The sequence below is a fragment of the Epinephelus fuscoguttatus genome, linkage group LG9 (genome assembly GCF_011397635.1).
Source record: "Epinephelus fuscoguttatus linkage group LG9, E.fuscoguttatus.final_Chr_v1".
Taxonomy (NCBI): Eukaryota; Metazoa; Chordata; class Actinopteri; order Perciformes; family Serranidae; genus Epinephelus; species Epinephelus fuscoguttatus.
Genome location: NC_064760.1, coordinates 29,488,592 through 29,515,412, shown reverse-complemented (window position 1 = coordinate 29,515,412; position 26,821 = coordinate 29,488,592). Strand labels below are relative to the sequence as shown.

The 26,821-nt window shown below is 40.7% G+C and overlaps 1 protein-coding gene across 1 annotated transcript in view; it reads left to right on the top strand.

Annotated features, from left to right (window-relative positions):
• The first annotated feature begins 859 nt into the window (after positions 1-859).
• Positions 860-26,821, top strand: part of pdlim7 (PDZ and LIM domain 7) — a 44,179-nt gene continuing 18,217 nt past the window's right edge. The window contains exons 1-5 of the mRNA XM_049586813.1: positions 860-1,018; positions 3,425-3,523; positions 13,645-13,796; positions 22,854-22,872; positions 25,913-25,924. Of these exons, the coding sequence (XP_049442770.1) occupies positions 989-1,018; positions 3,425-3,523; positions 13,645-13,796; positions 22,854-22,872; positions 25,913-25,924 (312 nt within the window). The 5' untranslated portion in view covers positions 860-988. The remainder of the gene's footprint in view (positions 1,019-3,424; positions 3,524-13,644; positions 13,797-22,853; positions 22,873-25,912; positions 25,925-26,821) is intronic.

Sequence of the window (26,821 nt, the reverse complement as noted above, 5' to 3'; positions counted from 1 at the left end):
ACTTTATTCCTTTTGTACAGCACTTTGGTCAGCATGAGTTGTTTTTAAACGTGCTTTATAAATACGTTTGAGTTGAGAAAAGTCTGGCAATTAAAATCAAAGCAATTATGCAGAATGACTCCTTGGAAAGAAAGACACTAGCCAAGTGGATTTATCTTTACAAGGAGGCAACCTTAAAGCTTTTCATACCAGAGAACTATGATTTTTTTTTTATTGTTATTATTTAATAAATATAAGCAAAACCGTGTTTTAATTTAAACCCTTTATAATGTAGGCCTATGCCTTCACAGGAGGTGCTACAAAACATCTGTGCAATGTTGCTGGTGGAAGTGGGGTGGAGCTATTTTGTAATCTATTACTATGCATTACATGTTTTTAAGCGCATTATATGTTCTGTGTGTAAAATATTGCTCTTAAAAGTAACAGTAACAGCAATCATATGAATGTAGAACAATAAAACAAACAAACAAAACATACATCCAGATTTTTAATCCCTTATTTGCCTAATCAGTGGTTGATTGCACACACCTGTGGCCACTCAGTAATCATTATAAACACATTTAACAGCCGCTCTTGAGATATCACTCAACACCAGTGCTGGAGTTTCTATTAAAAAGCTTATTGTTGCTGAAAAATAAATCAGCTATATTAGGTATTTGTTGGGTTGTTTGTGCAGTGATTTATTGTTGTCTTTTTCCAACACAAAGGACACTGAACTGGTTTTTAAAGTGGCATTAAAGCCATCATGATTGATAATGTCTGCAGACAGAGCACGGCCTCTTGTGGTTTACAGCCCGAGTATGAAATGAAGCAGCGGCCCATGTGACTTCTGACGTTTCAGCCGAGTCCTACTAAAAAGAATTTGAGGGAATGATCCTGCAGCTCACCAAGGGGATCCACGGTGGCTTCCTGACGTCCGCTTTGAGGAAGTCCGAAACTTTAGCCTTCTTACCGATTGACTTCTTCTTATCCGGTAGACCGACTCGTGATGTCTGGCGAACACAGCGAGGGCCAGGAGGTAAGCTGATTCATTATATCCACACATTTAAATGCATTCCTTCGTCTATGTGTGTGTATGTGTGTGTGTGTGTGTGTGTGTGTGGAGTAACTTTCTGACGCCAACTTCTTCACAGTACAACTTATTGTATGGGCTGTGTTGTGCCCCCACACAGTTTGGCTTAGCTGCTGCGAAACACTGTCGGTCTGTAGCGGTGCAAAGTACTTTGCTTTACTTTAGGTTTTCGTGTCTCTTCCTGCTCCTTCCATTGTGAATGTTCATTGCAAGGTCTGCACTGTAGTGGCACAACCAGCCTGCAGTCTTTCATTACCTGCTGCAAATGATTGTCACTGAACTCAATTAAAGTAAGCTATATAAAGTCATAATTATGTAGTATGTAAGAGAAAAAAGCCTATAATTCAGTGTATTGCTGTACAACAAGACCCTATAGATATATTATATTGACACCATAGATTATAAATAGCAACACCATAAACAGGGGCACCCACTTGAATGAGTACCACAGGCATTACAAGCATATTCACTGGCTTTAGTAGATGATTTCTCTCCACTTTAATATAATGAGTGGTATTTAATTAACTGAAAAGCATCCAGATTCCTGCTCTTGCTTTTACTGTTTTATTGTAATCCTTTTAAAAGCAACTAAATCAATTTGCATTGTGCTGTTAACACAAGTACAATCTAACCTCCATTACCTGTTGCTGCTGTGGGTCTTTGCAGTTATTGTCACAAGCTGTCTGTCGCATAATTGCTATTATAATAGCATTTCTTAGACTTATTTGTAGGAGGTATAAATATGAGAAAAGTGACAGTTAACTTATCCAAGTTTTGGTAATTAAGGCTGTTTATGTCATTTAGGAAGTGCATTTAGTTAGACAGTCTTCTGCAAATTGAAACTTTTTAAAGAATTTCGCTTTTCTAATTAGCAGGTTTTGTGGGTTGAGGTATTTTGGTTGCTTTATAGTAAGATAAGAACTGTACTGCCATTGTTTTTTTCTCTTATCAATTAGCCCTGTTTCAGTTTTTACTATATATATATATATGTGTGTGTGTGTGTGTGTGTGTGTATATGTGAGCTCCTCTGTTGCTTTAAGAACTTTAAATATAATTGCCGGTTTGGTGGCACTGGGCTTCATGCCCTCCAGAAGGAATGTAGAATTCCCTAAGCTTTGCCTCAGTTGTGGCCGTCTGCTGCTTCTCAAGTACACTTTAAAAAAAAAAAATCCATTGACTTTGATGTAAGTAGGCTTTTACCAGAATATAGGGGTAGTTGACGTTACCTCTCTCCGTCCTCCTCTACCCCCCTCTCTCTCTCTCTCTGTGACTCATGTGGGTGTTGGGCTGAAATAGTTTGGTGTAGTTTTACATTCCTTATATAGCCTCTGAGGAGTGAGCAGAGGCGAGGGCTTGCCTGTGTCGCAGACAGTGTCGGGGGTAGGGTTTGCCAACGGGGAGAGAATCTGCTTGCTCTAGCTGACTGACTCTTTAGCTTTCTCCCAGGTTTTGGGCGACAGGCCAGCCCTTGAGGACAAGGTAGGTTTTGCATGGTAGCATCTCAGGAAGCTAGGTGTGTGTCACCAAAAGCGATGACACTTGGTAGGGGTGAGGCAGGAGGTGTGTTAAGGGGTGCAGGTACAGAGGTCAGTGGTGCAACTGTAGCTCACAAGGAAGAGCAGAGCAGAGCAGAGCAGAGCAAGTGACATAGGCCAGTGTCTCAAGTTGCGTTTGGTTCTTAAAATTACCTGGTTATTTTGTGACCCTGCCATTGTATGTCACTAATTAGTTCTGGGGAAGTTGTTTGACACTGTTGTCTTGGTTCCACAGCTGTACTAATTATGTAAAATATTCAAAAATGTTAAGGCAAGTTTGTATGCTGTGGGGAAGTGCTCCAGTGTTTCATAATAGTTTATATACGATGAGTTGGTTGTATTCCCATTGAAAGACAGAGGATAACTGTTGACTGTTGCCATTGTTCAAATTGTCCAGTTGATTTCTAATGCTCAGTCGCAGTATAGTATAGTTTTTACACTCTAAACTGGGCCACTATATGAGTGCTCACCTGAGATTATAACACAACTATGTGTTGATGAATGTAGGAACGTTGTGTCCCAGCGGCACATCTGGTATTTTATCATTTTGTAAGTTAATGCAGATAGCCTTATTCAAATAGAACAATTCATTATATCCACCCAAAGTTATTGTTAATACAGAACTTTTTAAAGATTTAACAGTACATACTGTGAAAGAAAACAACTTCAGCGTGAGTTTCTGTGTGGGATGTTTGTGTTGGAAACAACCAGCAGTTCAGCTCCTTGGATAAGGGAGAATAGGACGTGTGGCCCTGAAAACCTTTTCCGGGCATTCTGACTAATTAACACACCGTTTCCTCCTTTCTCTTCCCCCAAGGCTATGAACGTATACTCCGTAACCCTCAGTGGCCCAGCGCCTTGGGGCTTCAGGCTGCAGGGTGGCAAGGACTTCAGCATGCCCCTCACTGTGTCAAGGGTAAGAAACTGTTTGTTATTGGAGTTTTGTACTTCTCTGCATCGGTAATCAGTGATGTATTTACGCTCTACTTGAAGGTTTGCACAGAGGATCACCCTGTTAAGTATTTTGTGTTCCTCCATGCTTCTATATGAGAGCTTATTTACAAGATTTTGTTATTGTTCAGTAGTCTAGGTCTCCACATTACCCGAGCATATGCATGTCATCTTTTATCAGGCCTCCTCAGTGAAGGATTGTCTGCAGACTGTGGTGTTCATTTTCATATCACTCACACTTTTATGGTGCACATGCCAGCCTTCATCCAGTCACTCTCAACATGCAGTACCTTTTGGATTAATAGTTTTAATTGGTCACAAGGACGTGCTGTTTGTTTCTCAGTGCTTTGTGCTCTCCATGGTTGGTCCCTACCACATCACTCAATGAATTTTAAAAGCTCGATAAACTACTGTTGCTATTGAAGAGAGCAGCAACCACTTTCCAGGCCTTATAAGTGCACTGCTGCTTTGCCTGACAAACACACAGACTCACACTTGCAGCCACGCACGCATGCGCACACATAAAATCATTCCTACGTTGCTGCCAGCTATTGCACACACAGATCTAACTTCCTATCATGTACTCATTCCCCATTGACGTTGTTATATTGCTACCTTAGAGGCTGGGGTGATATATAAGTGTTAGACTGATTTACATTTATTAAATCATCAATTATGTTCAGTATGTGCAGTTTCTTATTTCAGAGATAATTAGGAGTTAATAGGTAATTATATACGGGTCAGGTCTCATGAGGTTACTCCGCATAGCCTCTCAAACACTTTAAACGCTTTGTTTCTTTGTAGCTGCCAAGAAGTTAGGTTTAATGTAACATTAAAATGAAAAGCTGCAAACGAGTGTTGCACTGCTTTGATTAGCACGGCCTAAAGAGTCCAGTGTGTGTCGTAAGTAGCATCGCATTGAGGTGTCTGTAGAGTTGACGTAATCCTGTGGCGAGGGCAGCAGTTATCACCAGCCTTGTCAGTACATGTCTTGTTTCAGCGTTCTGGCAGGCAACACAGTCAGAAACACAATGTTCCCCTTGGATTCATGACAAGAAACATTTTCTTCTACCCATAAAAGACCAAACAGATGTAAAAACCCCATTTGATGAATTGCCCAAAACAAAATAAGGATTCTTGGTGGGATGTAGGTGTTGACTTTCAGTGTAGACTGGCATGGCGTACTGTGGGGTGAATGTCATGCGGGTGCGTCAGTAGTTATAGTTGAATTACCTTGACTAATCAGCCGGTGCAGGAGGCCAGTTTGACTGCAATCCAGGTACATTACGCATGCTGATTATTTTCCTCGCTGACAGAAATATGGCTTGCATTTTCTGTATTGCAGTCTGCGTGTCTCTCCATACATTTTGTTAGACCCAGGTTCGTCTAAGCAGCTTGGTGTGAAATTGATAATGGCTCCCATTCTGTGAAAAACCAAACCCCACAGTACTGCTAAGATTGGAGCCTTAACGACTGGTCGGTGGCTAATATCTTTGTGGCTTGTTCCAGCAGTCCACCAGGCCTCAGGGTACAGGAGTTATAAAGATGTGACAGGTTTGCTCTCTTTACTTCTTGGCTCTCCTCGCGATTGTCATAAAAAGAATGGACAGTGAATCACACAGTCGCAGAGGATGAAAACAACCCAGCCAGGGGATGTAAACCTCAAAGATATACAGTATCCCTTAGTAACAGGAAGACAAGTGGGGCCTGCGCTCGCTTGGCTTACATTGGATGATTTTAATGGGCGGTCTTTCTTTGCTGGTTTGTAGCTGATGAGATAAGAATCTCAGCCCAGACAGTCGCTTAGAAGCGATTTACACAATGAGGAACATGTGGAGTGACGGGGGAAAAAAGGGCTCAGTTAAACGCTGCAAGGCAAAAAGATTGCAAGTGATAACTCCTGGAAGATCAGCGTGTTTAAGTGTTTTTGTACAGATTAGATGACAGCCAGTGTTGTTGAGATTTATTCAGAGCTCATGGTTATTTAGGTCATATGCGTTTGGTCTTACTGAATCGCATCAATAACTTCATATTTAACATTTCCCCTCTTTTTGTTTGACCATAAATGGAGATCTTTCTATTAATTTGGAAAGTTGTGGGTGACTTGTAACCTCGTGTGTGTGTGTGTGTGTGTGTGTGTGTGAGGTGGTATATATGTTTCCATGCTCTATGAATGCTCTTGTTTCCTTCCTCCTCTGTCTGCGAGTATGCAAAGCTATGCTTTCTCAGCATTCCTGGGATTTTTCTCGTATCCACCCGGCCGCTGCCAACAGACAATCCTCTTGTCTCCCTCTGTGTCTAATATGTCTTCAACACTCACTTATTCTAATGCGTATGATGGACTCCCACAATCTTACTGGAATAGTTTTCCAGTGAGATCAGAGATGAGGGGACCATGCCAAGACAAACTGTTAGGTCACTGTGAAAGGAAAAATAACTTTTTGACCTTAGCACAATATGTGCTGAAAAAAATGTGTACATAACTTTTATTTGACTCTTTAGTATTAATATCACACTTTTTGTTTTCTTAGCCTCGTGTTAGACGTATGAAAACTTCTAATCAGTGAAATCAGCACCGAGCACTCATCGTGACTCTTAATCATCCCATTTGGGAAAAAAAAGACTGAATTATTATTGTATTCCTTATTAGCTGACACAGTTAAGGCTTCAACTAATGATTTTTATCAGAGAATTTTGACTTTTTATGTACCGGTGCATGGGGATTATGACCTCAGGCTGTTTGTCCATCCATCTGTCCGTCCATCCATCCCATTCTGAACACAATATTTTAAGAATGTATTGAGTGAATTTCATCAAATTTGGCACAAACGTCCACCTGAGGGATGAACTGATGAGATATCGGTTGTTGAGGTGACCACAGAGGTCATGCTTTTGGCCATAAGTCAAGAATTCATACCCTAATTATGGCAAGATTTCACATACATATCTAATAGGATGAAATGACAATGTGATGACATTTCATATCCAACAGGTCCAAGGTGAACTTAGCTGTGACATCACAATGTTCTGCGAAAACACTTCTCTGGCTTTAATTTAACGTCACAATTTAGAAACAGAAAGGGAGACTTTTGGTCAGATACTGACTTGGTGACACTGATCTTGGGTGCCCACCCTAAAACTGTGGTGATTGTATAGATGTTCTGCGTTGCCGGGCTGAAGATGCGTATTGCATTTTAGAATTTGTAGCTTCTTTGCAGCAGCATCCATATTTGAAGCTGTGTCTAATGTCATGGCTACATATGAGTCTGCACAGACATGGATGTAAACTGTAACTGTATCCATGAGGCGGTAACTCAAACTGATTAATCAGTTATCACATTAGATGGCGATTAATTTGATAGTTGACAAGTAATTGATTAATTGTTGCAGCTCTAGACACAGTGATACTGGGCACAGCTGTGTGTGTCAGTAGACTCTCCTCCCAGCCTGGGATGAACATAAGTTGGATGCTGCTTGGCACTGGTGCACTGACATGACTATTAGGGTTGGTAATGTAATGTTCTTTGCATTCAAATGTTATTTGTACTGTATTGTAATGTATTGTACTTTCAAATGTTATTTGTACTGTATTGTAATGTATTGTACTTTCATGAAGGCCAAGATATCCCAACTTCAGTCCCTAGTATGGGCCAAGCTCCAAAAATACTGGATCCTACATTTCCCATTAAGGCAATTTGATGGTATTTTTCATTACAAAAGTTAAATTTCACACTGCATATTTGTAAAAAATCTTTCGACAGTCGGTTGAGTTGTTGTTTGGTCCTGCCTCCAGAAACAATGTGCTGTGTCTTTACTTTCTCTGACCATCCCTTGTGCCAACTGTTTCTCTCTAATTTCTCTGGACTTCCGTGACCTTGGGAACACTGAGGTATACTTAAGTAAAATTATATCTCTCTCCCCACGTCTGCCCCAACATCCTGTTTTCAAAAGGAAAGGCATAAAATTTAGGAAGCATGATGTCGTAATACCGTTGCCGTTCCAGTCGAGTCCACCCCCAGTTTGTGGCAGCCCTGCAACTCCTCTGAGGAGTTCCTTCATATATCTGCCCCAGATCTCGTGCCATCGTGATTCCATAAACATTATGATACCATAACGGAGCCTCCAGAGCACCATCTGGTTTCTATAGACAAACACATGCCACAACACTGAAATCAAATGTTTGGAGGAAATTGCACATGATGTCAAGTCAACAAGCGAGTGAGGAGATATGTGAATGTCTCCCCGCCACCGCAGCTGGATGTGTCATCGAGTGCTTTTATTCCTGTTTCTGTCTGGCTCGTAGGCCATCTGTTGCTTTATCACTTCTATACTCTTAAACACCATCCCTTCCTCATACACACACAGACTCAGGGAAAAGAGGCCTTGTTAGAGGGGTAAATTAATAATTCAGTAGTTGCTGATAGATCGCCCGCAGGGGGGCATTTCATGTGTGGCTAGTTGGATGTGAATGTCTTATGTTGTGATCAGTGCAGCAGTGTTTTAAGGTGAGTTAGTGCTAGGTGTTCCACTGCAGCCGTTTCAGGGGGACCACATACTTGCAGGTTTGGTTTTCCATTTCTCAGAGGGATATTTATGGCTTTGCATCAGCTGTGCTGTGTGAATGATGTAAGGACAGACTGTCTCTCGGCCCCCAAATAGCCGTGGAAAGAATAAAAGTGCGCTGGTGCAGAGTTACACGGCTGGTATATCTACAGCTGTAGATAAACTTTAGTGCATTATTAGTTTAACCAAAAACGAGTGTGGCCAGCCTGGAGCGAGTATGAGGTCCTGGCTCACCTGTAGGGTCAGTCAAGGGGAGCACTTCAAAGGTGAATTCAAGACGTTGCATTTTGAAAGGCTGGCTCATGCTTTGAAATTTGATAGCATACCAAAACTGCTCTGCTGCTCTGCTCTGCCAAAAAGCCTTGAAACAGGCTAACTGTTGGGCTAATTCGGTGGTTGTGAATACCTTCAGTTGCACTAACGTCATGCCATTAGTGTGAAGTAAGCTACAGTCATGTTTGCACCAAATAATTTATGACAGGATGAGTCTGCCTCTTCGTTTGTTACGTGCATCACAGGAATACTTCAAATTAAAGAGCCTTCTTCGTGGTGTAGCTGCTACATGATGTTATCGTACATACAGCGGTTGTTGTGTGGTACTGTGCAGTGTGAAGCCGTCAGAAACATGTTTTCCACTGTCCTTCATCGTATTGACAAACTGCAGGGTGGGTATAGGGTTTCCTGTTCACCCCCTACCATCCAAAGGTCTGAGCGCAGCAACTTTAACTGCTGCCTTCTCAAGTGAGGGAGCAGCTGCACTCTGAACCTGAGCCAGGAGCACAGGTGTCTGTGTCCATCAGTAACTCAGCTCACACATGCACATACAAATACAATCTGCAATCTGTATGACTTCATAACCTCTTCTTTTTCTCTTGATCTCACCTTTACATTTGGAGGTCAGCTATAAAGGTAAAATCTTGGATGATGATATTTAATTTTAGACTACCTTCAGATGGGCGACAAATTGAAGGCAAATCCAACATAAAATGTCTTGGTAAGGGTTTAGGAGTGGAGCCTCCAAGAAGGGGGGGCCTTCACAGGTAAAATTTCTTGGAGGATTGACATTACTGTCTTATTGTACGTACAAACAAGAAGCTTCCAAAGAGGCAAAGTCTCTCGCGGACGCCCAAGAAGCACGACTGTCAAAAATATTTGGCAGCTTCTGTCGCTCTAGTCGCTCATCATGAGAATCACTGAACATTGGATCGTGCTTGTCAATTTAAAGGAGCCGCAAAGCGGACTACTGGCTTGAAAGCAGCGTAGTTGCCGCTTGCTGTTGTCCAGTCAAAAAGCTCATAGTTGGCCTGCAGAAAGTTATGTTTGGTCAATGAAAACAGAAAACGTATGTCATCCCATTGAAACCAAGCAAGGAAGACTTGCATGCTGCGTCGCAACATTAGCCTACAATTCTCTCTTCTATTACTAACATTACGCACTTTAAAACTCACCAGACCAACCAACCGCGACGCGGTCCCAAGCCTCATTCTTTTTATTTTGGTCTCTGTAACCGAACAGCAACACATTATAAAGGACTGAGTGGGCGCGAACGCAAGTAAAAAACTTCTCGATATTCATTCTCGGAACAAGCGTGCTGTAGGAACCAAAGTTACATGGCTTGTTCTCTGGGACCCGCTTCAACGAAGCACGTCAGCATTCTGAGTAGTTGTCGCCGAACCGTGTCAGAGCTCATTACCATAAAGTTAAACGAGTTTTAACTCCCCCTCCGGACCCGCTCCGGTCGCTTTGGTTGCCCCAGATGCGCGGCTGATGACCAGGTCGCCCGAGTCGCTGAGCTCTCATTGACAATTCATGACTTTTGCCGTTTTGGAAGCTCTGGTCACTGTTGGTTTGAACATATAGTTGAAGAGATGGTGGTGCGATCATTTTTCAAGAGTGTGCCAAGTTAGTGGTATCCTGTGAAACTAGACAACCTATAGCATCCATTGGTACCAACCATGTTGGCATAGCTTTTTGGGAAGGGCTAAATAATGCTCCAGAGTTAAGCTAAATTTTGGCAATGGAACAACTGGCATGGCCATTTTTAAAGGGAATGAAAATGGGTTCTGTGGACACCCATGTGTGTCCCCTAATCTTGAGAAGGCTCGGCTCCAGTACGTGTTTTGTTTTGTTTTGCTCATGATCAGTGTACTCCTTCAAATTAAAGCTGTATGTTTATCTTTTCAAGGAAAAGGACACCAACAACGACATAGTTTTTAATTAGCCTACATGCTAAAATAGCATCACAATTCAGTTGGGGCTTTTGGTTTTGGTCAAGACTATTCAAGAGAAGGCTGAGACACGGGGTCAAACATGGGGGGATTGCACATGCACAGTAAAATCTGGTCTGCACTTCCTCAAAGGCTCAGTAGATGGTGTGAGACCGCGGAATAAGAGGGATATGCATGCATGTCATTTTCACAGCTTATTACTGGACTGTCACTGGTGGCCTGCGTTGTGGGTGAGAATGACAGAGATGCAATTCCGACAACTTCAGGCAGCTGCCGTCCAAAAGTCCAAGCAGACCGCACCAAGCGCACTCCTTGATCGCCTGAGTGGATCCTGCGCTTTTTATCCAGCGCCCCTGCTGTCACCCTCCAGCATCGCAGCTCAAGTTACACTGCGCATGCATGTGCAGTCCCCCCATGTTTGACCCCGTGTCTCAGCCTTCTCTTGAATAGCCTTGGTTTTGGTGTGCCACCCCAAGATTTTCATCGGCCCCATCTTGCCACGCCTATTAAACATTTCCGGGGGCACCGATGGGTTTTGGGCCACCATGAGCCTCCAAAGCAGCTTTAATGCTCCTTGATTTAGATTCCTCAAGTCTCTGAAACTCTGCTTCATTATTTTCATATTCATCAAGCTACTCACTGATCCTTTGTGCTCTGTATGAAAACATTTGCATTCCTTTCTTTCTTGCATTCCTCATTTATTCATAGATTTCCTTTTTAATTCGTCACCTGTCTGCATCTCCCCTGTTATTCTATTAAAAATAGACTAACTTTTCAGCTCTTTGCACAGACCCAAAGTCCCACCCCACTTCAGGCTTGGCTTGCATTAGCTTTCATTGCTCAATTTAATCCTCATAAGGAGTTCTTTATTTTATTATTCTTTCTGAAAAGATGACTCACAATGATGGGGTTTTCTGTTCATGTTCTGCACTGCATTGGTATCTATTGCCGCACTGGCTAGTAATATTTTAACATGTCTTTATTTTAACAGAGATTTTATTAGATTTAAACAACTACAGCTCCCTTGAGGCTTTGACGGTGCTTCTGTGGCTAACGCTCATGGGATTTTTTGTTGTTAAATGCTAATAAAAGCATTGTTTTGTGCTCAAGTTTTACAATGCAGTGTAGAAGCAAAAAGTGTTGTGCGGCTCTCTGTAGTGAACCTCAGTGGCATGATGCCAGGCTGTGCCCCCTTTTCACAAAATGTCACTTGTGTCCATGTCACAGTTGTTTTCCTCCAGTGTGCACTGTTCAGGCTCTTTCAAGTTCTTCCTAACCGGAGAAATTATTTCTTTCTTAACCCCTCTAATTGCTTCCAGTGAGTGCAAATCAAAGGCAATTAAAGTGATGTTTGAACTCGGCTGTAAAATAAGTGTAGCCTGGATTACCCCTGAGGAATGCATTTCTTTCCTATTTTTAACTTTGCCGTGTTTTGATTCGAGGCAGGCTTTAACTTTGTTGTCTTCTCGGGGTGCTGAGTAGTTTCTCAGCCTGAGCTGTCATCAGTTTACAGAGCATATTACCTCCCTGCTCGCACAAGTGTTTATGTTTAATGTGCAGAATCAAAGCGGCGAGTATGATAGCTTAGCTGAACATGGCAGAAAACTATTGATTGAACCGCTGAGTCCTCTGAGCTTTTGATGAGCTAACATTTGCAGGGATCCATGACATCAGAGAGTAATCCTAATAGGTTTTTTTGCCAGAAATCCTGGCACCCGCTCACTTATCTGATGCTGAACACTTTGTACTCCAGTTATCTGAGTCTTTGACACAAGTCTCGAGTTTCATTAAGCCGCATGGGCAAGCTGACTAAGCCCTTACTAAACACGATTTGGCATCTGTGCTCTATAAATTAGACTACACTGTCTGCCATGTCCTTTTGAACCACTTTGTACATGTAAAAAACCCACTACCTATGTAGACTATGTCTTGCTCTTCCTGTTGGTAACAAGACTCCAGCTCTTTGCTCTGACTCAATGTGTCTGCAGGCTGCATGACAGCCCGAGAGGATGATGTCATTGTTTTGTCAGTGAAACTTCTCAGTGACTTACCTGTTTCGATGGGTTCTTCCCGTAAATGATGTGAGTATTTGTAACATATGCTCCCTGTCTGCAGCTTTCAAGGGTTCCTTTCATAGTCTTGAGTCACATCTGCAGCAAATCACACGCTGATGACTGATGACATCATGATGACCTATAATGCCTGTTCCCGTAGTGATGAGTGAAATATCTCATCTGGCTTGTCAGACCCAGACACACTGACTCCCCGGGTTGATTGTTAAGTGTTGTTAACAGATATTGCAGCAAAGTCAACTGAACATGACTTTTTGTTTGTTTAGATTACCTGCATTTTGCTTTGATCTGCTGGTCTGTACAACATAATGATAGGTAGTGTAGTAACACAATGACATTTTCAAGTACTTAAGTACTATATACATTTTTTTTCTTGAGACAAGACCTACCAGCTTGACTAAAACCGTCTACAGTTTTACAATTGATCTGTATAAGGCTATGATTATAAACTATGCAAATCATTTGGTAACCATGGTTACATGTGTGAATGTCAGCGTGGTTATTTTCCCTGAGCTGTTAAAACTGCTTCGCCTTTATCCGACTCTGTACTTTGTCAGTTCATTAAGCCTGTTAAAAAGTTAGTGACAGTGATCCCACAATAATAAGCCCCGAATAATTACTATACAAGACTCATCCTTTTTGTACTATCACTATCTGTAAGTCTTTATTCATAACATGTGATCAGTTTGCAATCTTATATCATTAAAAAGGCTTATAATCGTTTATTTCCTTATGAGATCTTTGTGACGCTAAAGACCATAAATATGCAAACCAGAAGCATTTATGTGCTGCATAAACTTTTGTCAGTCACTGGAATTTTATTTCATCACGTGGGTCCTGATGATGCAGGATAGGAATCACCGAAACTGTGTAATCAGTGAGTTAACTCTCGGTCTTCATAATTTCATGTTTAAACAGTGTAAACAGGAGCCAGACTAAAACTGAAATACAACAGTGTATTTTTTTTTTACTTAAATCTGGTTAAAATGATCCTAACAAGGTTTTTAAAAGCGTTAAATTAAAGTGTCTGTTGTCAAGTTCTTAATATTTAGATATTTGTCCACTTAAAAGATCAGTAGCTATGCGATTTTTATGTGCATTCTTTCCACAGCGCTTCTGTTAGGACACGTTTTCATCCACATAGCTGTCATCTCCTCATCTCCTCCTCCTCACGTATCTCTAACGTCTGTCTGGTTTTTGTTCCTGTGTTTTCTTTATTCCAGCTGACCCCGGGCGGAAAGGCAGCTCAGGCCGGCGTCGGGGTGGGAGACTGGGTGGTGTCCATCAGTGACACCAATGCAGAGGAGATGACCCATGTGGAGGCACAAAACAAGATCAGAGCAGCAACAGACTCCCTCACCCTCACCCTCAGCAAGTAAGTCATCTGGCGACGCATGATGCAACAAAACACTACATGATGGCCCCGCTCTGCACTTTATCTCGGTCAAACACAGCAGCATAAATCACCACAAAACGCATATCCTCCTTTTATTCTGTGGAGAGATAAAAATGCCCCTATGTCCTTGAAATTTGACTCAGTATGACAGATGGTTGCAAAGCACTTTGTATTAAAGTTACACACACACACACACACACACACACATACATACACATACACACACATACACATGCCATTATTTCATTTCCCTTCAGGCTTAGTTTTAAGTTTAGACCTGGACTTGAATTTAATTTGACTCATAAGTCACAGTAGAAGCTAATCAGGACAAAAAAAGTAATTATTTCTGCCGTGGAGGTTAAGCTCTCAATCCTGTAGTAGTCAGTAGGATATTTGAAAACCTGCTGAACAGATTTCAGTGGATTTTGATGAAAAGTTAGTTCATCAGCCAAAAAAAGAACTACCCTGGTTTTGGTACGGATAGCATGACCATATGGTCACTTGTAAAGCATGTTATGCTTTTGCTCATTAATCCTGAACCATGAGGTTTAGCAGAAAAAAAAACAGTTTCCCTGGATTCTTGGTCCAACCTGTATCTTTGCATAAAGGTGTGCCCAATTCCACCCACACTGCTTTTTCATTACTCCTTTCACAAATTGTACCCAATCTCCACAAAATTGTTACCGTGCACAGCATATTTAGGTGATCCATATTTAGGTTTTGATGTTTATCCCATGCTGTTTTCCTGCAAATGTTTGCCAAGGTATCGCTAGCATTGCCAAGTTAAAATAAATTGCCAGATTTAATGAGTGCATTCTGCTGTCGCAACCACAGTCATAAGACAGGTGCTCATATCAACCCAAAGCAATCCTGCAAAATATGAGGCAAATTTGGTCATAGGTAACGAACAGGCAAAGATACCTTGTTTAAGTGGCGATAACTTAGTGGTCATGAATTTGACATACTTTTTTGTACAAGGTCTATGGTACCAGGAGTTAGGTATTTTCCAAAATTCAGCATTATCATTAATCAGGAGGTGTTTTCAGACCAAACAGAGAAGCTCCCGCAAGAAGTGCAAACCTTTTAAGGGCTTTTTTGGTTTGCATTCCCACTGCCAATAGACGAGACGTACTGTAAGCCAGCTGGCAGTTGGTGTAGCCGCCTCACTTTAGCTTTGACAAGTCAAATTCGTGTTGCAGTTCCACTGTCGCATATATGCTCAGTTAATCCTGGACTTCACTGTCGGGTACGTTACGAGCTGCTGTTTGTGTTTTGTGTTGTCTGTGGTTTCAACGGCTAACAGGTTTTTAAAAAATGGCGATTGCCGTGGCTACATTGTCTGTGTTCAACCAGTCAATGTACACTTACGTTATTCATGGGTCCTCTTGGGCCGCAAGAGTACCTATTCTGAACAAGGAGCTAGAAAAGTCCCTCAAAAAGATGTCCTAGGAACTATGAGTTTCTAGTTCTTACATTGCGGACACAACTAAAAGGGCGATTCTTAGGACTATGAAAAAGCTCCTCTAGCTCCGAACCATTTATTAAAGTGAAAAGAGGATTGTGCAGTCTTGGAGCTACATGCTCTCTGAATTCTTTCCGTCTCAGTGTTACAGTAATATCTGTCCTCATCATTCAAATGAAGCAAGAGCCGGGGTTAGCAGTCTGCACTCAGCAGCAGATATGCATGCCAAGTACTGTCAGGTGGATACGCCGGCCTTTGTTTGGCTGAAATAAAGCGTTTTCAGAGGAGCCACAGATATTTAACATTATGTCTCAGCTTTATAATGAAATTAGTGAAACTCTTTCTTCAAATTAAAACACTTTGTTGTTACATATGAGCCAGGGAAAATCAATTTTTTTCTTAATTTAGCTTCAATTATTTTAATTAGCACTGGATAACCCACAAACAGGCAGCTCTCATACCTGCTCACACAACTCCTGCCAGAAATTCCTGACTGATAAAGTCTCTCTGTAGAGTACAAGCCAAATGTTTCATCAGGAGCTTAATTATTAGAAAAAGAGATTTCTCTCCCAAAAAAAAAAGATGGAACGTAACCATCCAAGAGTCTAGAGCCCTCAGAAATGAGAAGGTACTGACTTGTTCAGGAATAAAGATGAGCCTCGCTGGCGTCATGGGACCACTTCTAAGTATCCCCAAATCAAAAAGTAAAGAGGTTGTGATCCCGGCTGTACGACGGCTATTTTCACATCTAGTTCATTTTGTTGTTGCCTGCCAAGAGACTCAGCTGTTACATGTAAGTTCTGACAAATCGTCTTCGTCCGCTTAGTTTGTTGAGCGTCAGAACAGCCGCGGGTCATTTCTATGGCTTTCAACAAGAAAACAGTTAGGACATAAAATAATACTTTCAGATGTGGAGATCATTGTAGATATTAAGCCTCACTCCTCTCATTTTCATACAATATAGATGTTTCTGCTCACATCACTAAATCCAGTGGGCTTACCGGTTTGTGTGTTCCCTTTTTAAAATGGGTTTATTGGTTTCGCAACATGAAATTTGGAGACAGGAAGTTAAAATTTCATAAAACACAGCTGCTGTGAATAGTTGATATGATTGATTAGTCGTTTTTTTTTTTATGGAAAAATGCCAGATGTGAGTTGGCTCCAGCCTCTGAAATGTGAGGATGTTGCTTTTCTTTGTCATACATGATAAAAATCTGAATGGTTTTTGGACTGTTATTCGGGCAATAAGCTCAGGCTGTGAGAACAATAATAATAGCCTTTTTTCACTTTATTTTGTGACATTTAAAAGTAATCAACAGATAAATCTATAATGAAAATAATCATCAGTTGCAGCCCTAATACAAACAGTGAACATGACACATAGTGGTGGTGTTGACTTTAATATTGAGACACAATACTAAATCGCTAAATATAGCAAAGCAGATATTAATCTAGTGAGAATATAGCTTGAAAAGAGGTGAGAAAACACTAAAAGAGAGAAGACGACAGAAAGTCATGGAGGGAAGATGAAGAGATGAGGAGGGGAGCGGTAGGTGAAGGTTGAGCAGAGTACAGAGATTATTAAACATGAGGGATCAAATGCAGACGATTGAGGTGGGGAAGAAGATGCCAAGGCTTTGTTGAATGTCACCACTGCTGCAATCTTGTGTGTAGTATGTGGTGTTAGTAAATATTGCAGGAGGTTATGTCACATTGTGCCCAGCGATGATGAGAGCTACTGTATCTTGCAGAGATGTTATAAAAGATAATGCTATCGTTGCTAACAAAGGGCTGCAACTCCTTTTTCCATGCAGCCATCAAGACACATTGCTGATGTTGCATGTATTTTTTTTTTCTGCAGAAAGAGGTCACACACACACACACACACACACACACACGCTACACTTCGACCTACTAAATGCCTTAAAAGGAGTGTAAGGGAGAGAGAGCAGTAGAATCATGGGTGGGGTTTTCCAGAGTGAGATGGAAAAGGAAAGGAGAATTAGAAAAGAGACATCGAGAATCTCGTTGGCTTTTGTGGTGAGGGGATAAGACGTCATGCTCTCTGCACAGGGGCGGAGGAGGGTTAGTTGCATCGCTGGGTAGAGTACTGTAAATCTATACTTAAGTAAAAGTACAATTACTCCCATAAAAAAATCACCCAAGTAAATGTGAAAATTACCACTTGAGAAATCTACTCAAGTAAAAGTAAAATAGTTCCTGGTTAATAAATGATTCAGGCAAATAATAAAAAAGATGAATTGCTGATAAAACTTTTTTAATGAAGTAGAGCAGGTAGGTTAATCAAGCAGATAAGGAAAGCCTATAAAACTGACATACGAACCATCTCTTCCTCTCTAGCCCTCTCTTTCATATCATGACACTAAAGATTAATGTCACACCTGAGAAGTGAACACAGCTAACCTTAGCTAGCTAACTACATTTTCACCTACAGTATGTGTCACTTACTTCAGTATGCATGCAGAGGTTAGAAGAAGAGTTTGTAGAAGCAGACATCTTATGGCCAAAATACATGGGACACGGTCGCAGCACGACACGTCTGACTCAGCAGAGCGTCTGCCCCGTCCCGCCGATCGAGCACCATTTGAATTTTTGACATTGTCAGGCTCCCTCTTTGCATCACCAATTTGATCTGCATCGCAGTGAATCAGTGGCTTCCAATACACAATGAATGGGAGCAAATTTCTGGTCACATGTGGTCACGGATAGTGGGCGTGCAGTGTTACAGTGACCATGGAAGCCATAATTTTACTTGGCTGGTGTATTTCTTTTTTTCCACATGTGGCTCTGCGGCCCTCCAACAGTAGTAAAGACTACACAGACCTGTGTATTAAAAAAAAAAAAATCTGTACAGTCTTATTAAAGAAAGATTAAATTGAATGCCTGCTTGTACCAGAGGAAATGCAAAGCAGCAGAGCAACCTTGTTGGTGTCGTTACATTTATAATTGAAATAAATTAATCAAATCAATGTATCCTGCAGTTAAAGCAATCCAGTTTATCAATTCAGTACCAGTTAATAAAGCCTATAGGCTTCCAAACCCTACATAACCAACTGTGTTTTCAATTGGCAAAACTCAATACACACAAAGTGAAGCTGCCTCTAACCGCACGCTGTAAAGACAAACTTTGCGTTCCAATACCCATACTAAGATACTGCATAGTGTTCCATAGTATGTCAAAAATACCGGGATGTTCTACTACATCCGGTCGGATTTTGCAGTATACAAGCCAGCATGCTTCTCTGACAATCCTCTGCGTAGCACAAGATTCGTCACATCGACTGTCAGAAGTCCTAATGACGCATGACAGTGCATTCAGCTGACTTTTGACCAGTCGATTAGTAATAATGGGGATGTTAATTGTTTAGTTAAATAATTAATCAGTAATCAAGTAATCAAATGATCATAGATATAACCAATAATATAAACAGATAGCCTATGTAATTTTACTATTATGATATGTTAGAATCTACTATGTACGTCTTCTTATTGCAGAATAAAAACATTAGAGCTCTGTGGGTTGACCTCCATCCCTGGCGAGCTCGGTGAACAGCATTTTGTTTTATCTCCATGGTAACGGATATATGAGCGAGAGGGTCAAAGTTCAGGGCATAACGTTATGAGGAAGTAGTATGTTCAGATTGTGTGCATACTCCATGCAACAGTACGTACGTTTTAAGGGCAGCTTCAGCACCTACATAAAGTAAAAAGAAAAAGTATGCGATTCAGAATGCACCCAAAGTTGGTATAGCAGGTGAAAAACCCTGCTCCATTCCACCTACATGACATGTTTCATCCGTGCCCACTGTGTTTTGGCTGTTAGTCTTATTAGATTATGGTATGACAAGTGTGGCCAGGTGTGGTTAGGGACTGTCAATGGAAACTGCCTCTTGTTTTGGGTTTTACTCCGTCATCATCACATTGTGTTTAAAATACGGGTGGTGCTGCTTTTTCTTCAGGTAGCCGGCAACTTGAGGTTCTCCTTGCTTTCTCCCTACACTCAATCCCTGCATTTACAGCAGACTAGTTGTAACAAAGGGATCAATGGCAAATGTGAAGTAAAAAGATGATTACTGGCTCATGAATTAACCCATAAAGTAAAGAGTATAAGCACAGTTTAAAAAAGAGCATGAAAAGTATTTACTCCTCCTACTTTTTAACATATTCTTAACTTGTAATGAATAACTGCCCACCCCTGGTTAGTTTTCATCCATGAGCCTGATGTGCCCCCTGTCTGTCCAACAGAGATTCAGACCTCAAACTCAGTCTTTGATTATTAATGACACCTTGTTAAGACATAGCCCACAAACATATTTTGAAGCCGGGATGCGATTCTTCTGTGAGGCTTGCCTCCTTGCTGTTTTCTCGCGCGTCTGCTCTGAAAATGAATTATGGAAACATACACTGGTATTTCTGCTATTTCACACACAGAAGATGATTTGCTCGTCACAATATGTTCTTTGTGTAACCATAACACACTTCATCGCAGCGAAAGTTTGCTGTAGTTATTTCCCTGTAGGTTAGAGAATTTTTTTATCCTGTGAAGGAAGATGAAGACAGGGTGTTGACGTGTGACATGTGTTAAGAGGGATTATATACCAAATCCAACTGTGGCTTTGTGTGTGAAATATTATTTAAAACAGAATGTTATTGGCAGAAAATATTGTTGCTGTGCATTTTAGAAGCTTTTTTAATGAAAGCAAGGCTCTCTTGTGTTACCTTTATCTCCCAGGGAGTGGTGTAATGTTTTGATAGGCCCGTAATAAGCCGGCATGTTTACTTAACATCAGCCATACTTTTTTCCTGCTTTCTGTGGTTTGCCTCCTCTATTTCTCATCTCCATGTGGAGTCCAGCTATTGTAAACATTTCACATTCTTCCGTTCTTGTTTTTTTTTTTTTGCTTTTTACCCATGACTCCCTTCCCATGAATCCCCAGTCTCCTCTCTTCATCTCGCCCTCTCCTATTGTTATTATATTGTAAGACAAGCAAATATTGTTTTCCCGAAACGCTTCTCAGAGCGGAGCTATTGTCAGTTTTATTTATTCGTATCTTGGCTGCCATCCACAGTTTCTTTTATGTCAAGAGAGGAGGACAGCTGCACGGTGATGAGATATGGTCTATTGTTTGGTTTAGTGCCTCATTTTGTTCAACACCAATAATCATTTGGTGTCATTTTTATGGGGAAGGTTTAGGCTGTACCCAGAGCCTTTTCTAGGGAGCGGAAATCCAAAAAATATGGGCAATAGATTCTCGGCTTCAAAGAGAGGAGGACACGTAGCAGCTACAGGGACACACTAGGTCCATATTTCAGTGCTCTCTGTCAGTGATTGGCCCAGAGGGTTGTGGTTCTGGTGATTACGGTATCTTGGGAGGTTTTTTTTTTTTCTCCTGTGGCGAAATCTCTGACTTTATCTCACATCAGCTTGAAAGCCAAGCATGCATCAGTTAAGATAAGTGACCCGTGAAATGAGGCAGGAAATGATCTCATAGTGTGCATATTTAGTTTCAGCACAGGTCCAGGCGAACTAACATATTCCACGAAACAGTGACTTAATCATCCCCACATTTGTTCATTTAAGGCCAGTTTGCCGAAATGAATACAGTACATGGCAGCTGTCACACACATTCCCTGTGTATCCCCGCCTTTAAGTGTGACTCATCTGATTGTGGGTTAAGGCGAGCTGAAGCGCTATGAATGTCACATTGATTTGTCTTCCCACAAGTGTGACACGCACGGACATGTCGGTATGCCTTCCCCTCGCTCCTCTCCTCTCAGTATCTATACAGCCCTGTTGTCATCCTGTCTTTAACATTGCTCTATCAGCGGCTGAGCAGGCAATGACATGAGCCGTTATTCATTTCTCATTGTCGCAGGAAGCGCTGCCCATTGTTTTGTGAGCGTATGACTGTAGCCTGAGACAATGAGGGTGACTGCAGGGCTGGTTCAACCCTCCTGTAGCTTTGTGTGGCATGCAAACGCTGGGCAGGGGATGATGGTGGTTTATGTTTTTCTTTTTTCTTTTTTTATTGAAGGAGCCAGCAGCGATGTAAGGCTGAGGGCCTCCATGTTTAACGCGTCAAGATATTTTAATGAACCGTCTGCCGTGTTGCTCCAGTCAGCAAAGGCACCGCAGTAATGTGAATCCTGGGATTAGAGTTAAGAAGGGTACTACACTGTGACACTCGCAGTATTTTTAGTTGAGTGGGTGAATCTGCGGACAGTCCAAGATTATGTGAAGAAGGGGTTGGTGTTTGTGAAAGCCACAGCAGGGAAATATATCAGAATTTCACACCCTGGTTCTTTTCTCTCATCACTTCTAGGGTGGTAAGAAAACACTGATACATTTGAGTATCACAATATTATGTTTTGTGGTACTGTATATTGATTCTGAAACACAGTCAATTTTGTTTTAATGGTTTACTTTTTTTTTTTTTCCTTCAAGCCCTTTATTTTAATTTTTACTTATACAGGAAAATGTGATCTCACTCTCTTGGAAAAAGTCCAGTAAACTGAAGTCCATTAGTTGGATTAAAGAGTTAGCCATAACTCTACCTCCGGAGAAGATGACGCATCATTAAAGGGAAACAATCACTCTTTAAAAACATTTGGGGACCTTTCCTACAATATATGGAGACTGCTGATTTAAGTATTGTGACAAATGTTGCGGACGAGTTATACATGTAGCGGTCCTCTGCAGTTGCCTGAATTATTCAACTCCAGTAATACTTGATTGTACTGGTGTGTTCCATTTGAACTATGTCTTACAGTTTGATTCAAGGTACAAATAATGAAAGCATGACATGTATATAACAATATGGGAACCCTCTTTGGAAAACAGAGAAACCTCTTTTTTCATTGGTTTATTTTATTATGTATAATCAATTATTATTATTGTTTGCATTTTGTAATCTTTAAAATGTTTGACATGTAAGGGAACACTTCACTTTGTTGTTGGACAATAATCTCTGTGCTTTTAGCATTCTTATGGATGAGAACACAGTCACTTCCCAGTTCTTATAAAGTATTTGAAAATTGATATAGATATTGCTTAAAAAAACAACAACAGGAAAATGTTAATACCTCTGCTCAGACTGCACAGTAGTGCATAGTGCCATGAAGTTGGATGTCACAGGGACAGTGATAAATACAAATGCAGGCCCTGACTGCATAAAGTAAGTTTACTTTTTAAGCACATATGGTGTTAGGGGGTAACTATGTACATGGAATTAAATAACAAAATAAATGGTATTTAGTTACAGTTACTGAGGAAAAAATATGTAATTAAATTACAGTTACTTTTAAAATGAAGGGGATTACAAAGAGGTTTTAATCTATATCCAAATATATTCTTTTCGATAAGTAGTTGATATGGAGATATGCATCTTTTTGCCATGCAGGATTGCCTTTTTCTGGTGGAGCTAATCAAATATAATAAGACACATCACCTCAAGTGTGAAGTGGTTAAAATAATTAAAATACTTATTACATTTTTAACAGGGCAACCTGTGCATAGCATTGTGTTTTTATACTCTGACAGTCTCCAAAATTAGATTGAAAAAACTGCAAAGTGTCACCTTGCTTACAGTATTGCAATATATTGCAGTATATTGAATATCAACCCCTGTATCCAGATGCATCTTGTATTCGTTATATCATATCTATCACTTCTCCCATCTTTTGATTAGGTTAGCTGTTGAAATATGAACGTAGGGGGACTCTGCTTGAGACAGCATTGCAGTGGAGTCCATTTGGCATTACAGACAAAAGCAGTATGAGCAAACAAGTCCAGTTCAACCCCCTTATCTAAACCACATGTTAAGATATGAAAACAAAACTAAGTTATGACCAAACTGTCAGCATCCTGAATCCAACAGCAGAATCTGCAAGGCTACGTCTTACTTCAGCCGCACATGTGCTCATGTAGTTTTATGATGCACTGGATCATGATAATGGACAGTTTGGGTGCATTCTCTTTCATTCAGGCATCTGTGAGTGGTTTAGATAAATGGGTTAAACTGAGCTTGTTTAAAAGCCGCCTGATCGCTTGTTTGCAACACGCCTTGTAAAACGGTCTCAAGTGGAGTTCCCGCAACTTCCTGTTGAAGCACTTAAGCTTGTAGTCTGAATGTTGTCTTAACTAATGGGAAAGATGGCCAAAGCTACAACAACAAGACTTGCATTACATTACACAACCACTTACATTGTTATCTTTAATTTGGGGAGATGTCGACATCATGCTGCACAAAGTCTAATGTCTGGAATCAATAATTAAATTTGATAGAATGACACAAACACAACTTTTCCTGTGATAGAAACATTGCAGACTTTGAGAAATTTGAAAATGGCTGTTCAGTATTGTAACTTGAATGTGTGAGAGTGAGTTTGTTGTAAGTATATGTTCTAATAATTGCCCCTGTCTTGTCTTCACAGAGCCTTCAAAGCTGGCGAAAACCAGAAGGTAAGACTGCATTTGTCTGAATCACTGAGCTCACCTCTGTATGAACACTCAGAGGCTTTGGCATGGTCTGCTACTGGACTACAGTGACAATGATTGAATTTGAAACTTCCTTTAATCGTTGCTCACGATTGGCCTTAACAGTGTGTTCTGTCACTTTGCGTTTAAATTCATCTGATTCACCCGAGTCACCTGTCAAGCTCTCACAGAGTCCATGCACTGTGCATTAGCGAAGCATCACTGAGTCGCTAAATGAGTTGTTTGCTGGATGGAGTGTTGTGAATATTGCTTTTGGAATTTCCTGTGGTTCAGTTTGCGATGCCTTGCACAATCCCTGAAGCCAGAGTAATACCGGTGCATTTAGTTTCACTGTCAGCCCTCTTGAGAGCTACTTGCCCGGCTGATCACGGTGTGAATAGTACAGCGGTGTCACGAACTGCTTTGTGCTGCACGCTGTTTTCAGCAAAGCACCAGGAACATAATACTTTCCACAAAGTCAGTGTTCTATTTTGGTAGGTGTTCTTTTGCAGTCCAGACGTAATGCTCAGTAAGAAATCTCATTAGTGAGACATGTCAGTCAAATATGACAATTTTTCACTTTGAGCATTTTTCCTTTTTACCAGCAGTAGCAGATTACTTTGGCCAGTCCGTGGCAGACTGCCAACACAAATAAAATGGCTGTGTTCACACTTCTTAAGCACTTCTTCCGTGCACAGAGAAAAGCCTGCGGGCTTTGACAGAGCCCGGAGTAATAATTTGCAATGAAAAAAAAATACCGGTCTGCACTGGAAGCTTACTTAATATAAAGCTAGGGATTGTGCAAAAGCAGAGGGAACTTTCACTGTGTGTGTCAGAAATCTCTAACTGCATGTTGTGCGCTGTGCTGCATTGTCTCCCTCTCCCACACCCTCGTAGGACTCGCTCGCTGCGGCTTCTGTTCTGCCAAAGTACTCCTTTGCCCCCAGCTCAACCATTAACAAGATGGCGAGGCCATTTGCGGCAGGTGGTGGTAGTGCCAACTCAGGACCTGCTATTAAACCTGTGGCCTACTCTCCTAAACTTAACACCCCGAGCTCACAGGGCCGTGCCAGTATGCAGCAGCCACAGAATGGGTAGGTGAATGAATAAACACTGTTCCCTGTGGAACCACAATGTGACTAATGTGGATTTAATGGTATTTCTGACATCTCATTATTCTGGCTTTACACTAAAGAGAAAATAACTCCGTCGGGATTTCCAAATTGCATTGTGTTACAGATTTATTTCAGAACATTGGCAAAATCACGTCACAGATTTTAAGAAACCTTCCAGAGAAGATGAACGTAAGGATTGTGTGCTGACTCACTGCTGGGATCTTCTTAATTACTCCATTGTCTGCCACTGCCAGTAATGTAACAAACAAGATGGCAAACATACAATGCCTTTTGTGTAAACTTATGCTGTTGTTTAAAACACCAGCAGTAATAAGCTGCCATTATACACTGCATCATGAGAGACTCTGGCCATAGAATAATTTGGGGGGAAAAGACAAATCAGAATCTGGGTTATTGCCAAGTAGGTTTTCACATTCAAGGAATTTCCTGAGGCATTTTGCTGCATAACAGAGACTTAGTAAGAGAAAATAAAATTAAAAATAAAAGCAACAGTTCAAGAAACATAAATATAAAGTAGAAGAATATTATGATAAAAGTGTAAAAAAAAATACTATACAAAATATACACAATATAGCTGAATAAAGTGAAAGAGCTGTGCAGTTGATAGAAATGTTAATTTCTGCAGAAATGTGCAGATGGAGGTGTCTGTCAAATCTTTTTTTGGAAACACGTCTAAATTATCTTGTTGGCTTTTATCATCCAGATGAAAGCAAACACTTAGCAGGGGATATTTAGCTGACATATGCAATTCAAGATGGCTTCCTCATCCAGCTGAAAGACCTCTGCAGTGGATTTTATCGGACGACGAAAACAGCTTTACAGAGATTAGTGAGAGATGTGTCAATAATCAGTCGCAGTTTTTTAAAGCTGGTGTTTTGCTTTTTTTGGCCAGTGTAGACGTTGTGATTTATGTTTGTGCAAATAGATTTTTTTCCCATCTTACCCTGTTTTATTCCCATCATCCTCACTTCGTGTTTGTGTGTGTAAGAGAGAGATGGAGAAATACCAGAAAGTAAGACTTTTGAAGCTTTGAGTAATGTATGATTTCTTGTAAAACAGTCCATCTCTCCAAACTGATTTGCTATTTCAACAGATGAGTTATTGACCGACTGTGATTATTACTTCTATCTTGCTTCTCCAGTCAGCGGTGTGCTGTGGAGAAATGGCAGATTGGATTTTCAGGTCCAGTATTTCTCAGCTGTTAAAAGCAGTGTGTCATGGTCCTCGCTTTTTTATCACTAGAGATTACATTACATCTCTCTGTTTACATTACGCTTAAATATAGGGCTGGCACAGTATTAGATTTTCACTGCAAGATTGTCATTGCCAGAAATGTTCACGATAACTGCTCATTTTGATAACTATAGAAAATTTGAAAAAATACTACTACTAATAATGCTGTCAGTCAAATTTATCTTATATCTTTATCTTTATTGTAAGTTTTATCTGTTTTTGGAAAATAAATTACACTCAAAATACGAGTGATGAGAAAGTTTGTCATCATAACTGTGCACAAGTGTACGAAAAGTGCAGTTACACTTGATGGATAATAAAAAGGCAATCATTTGGAGACAAAGCAAGAACAGAAAGACTTGGAAATGATTTAAAAGGTGCTGGCTTATTTACACATTGCTATGATATGTGTATTATTACCATAATATCAATATTTAATTTTTAAAGTTCAGTTATTGTCAATACTGGTATATCGCGGCACCCCCAATTCAAAATATCAGTAGTTTAAACTTCCTCTTCTTTAATAGTTTTATTTTCAAACCACTGATTCTCTCTGCATTTACTTCAGCGACAAGGCCATACAGCTAGTTATTTGTCACCACCTCCCAGGAGTAATGATCGGAAGTCTCAATCACACAGCATCTGTTTACTCTTTGCTTTTAAAGCCTGGAAGGAA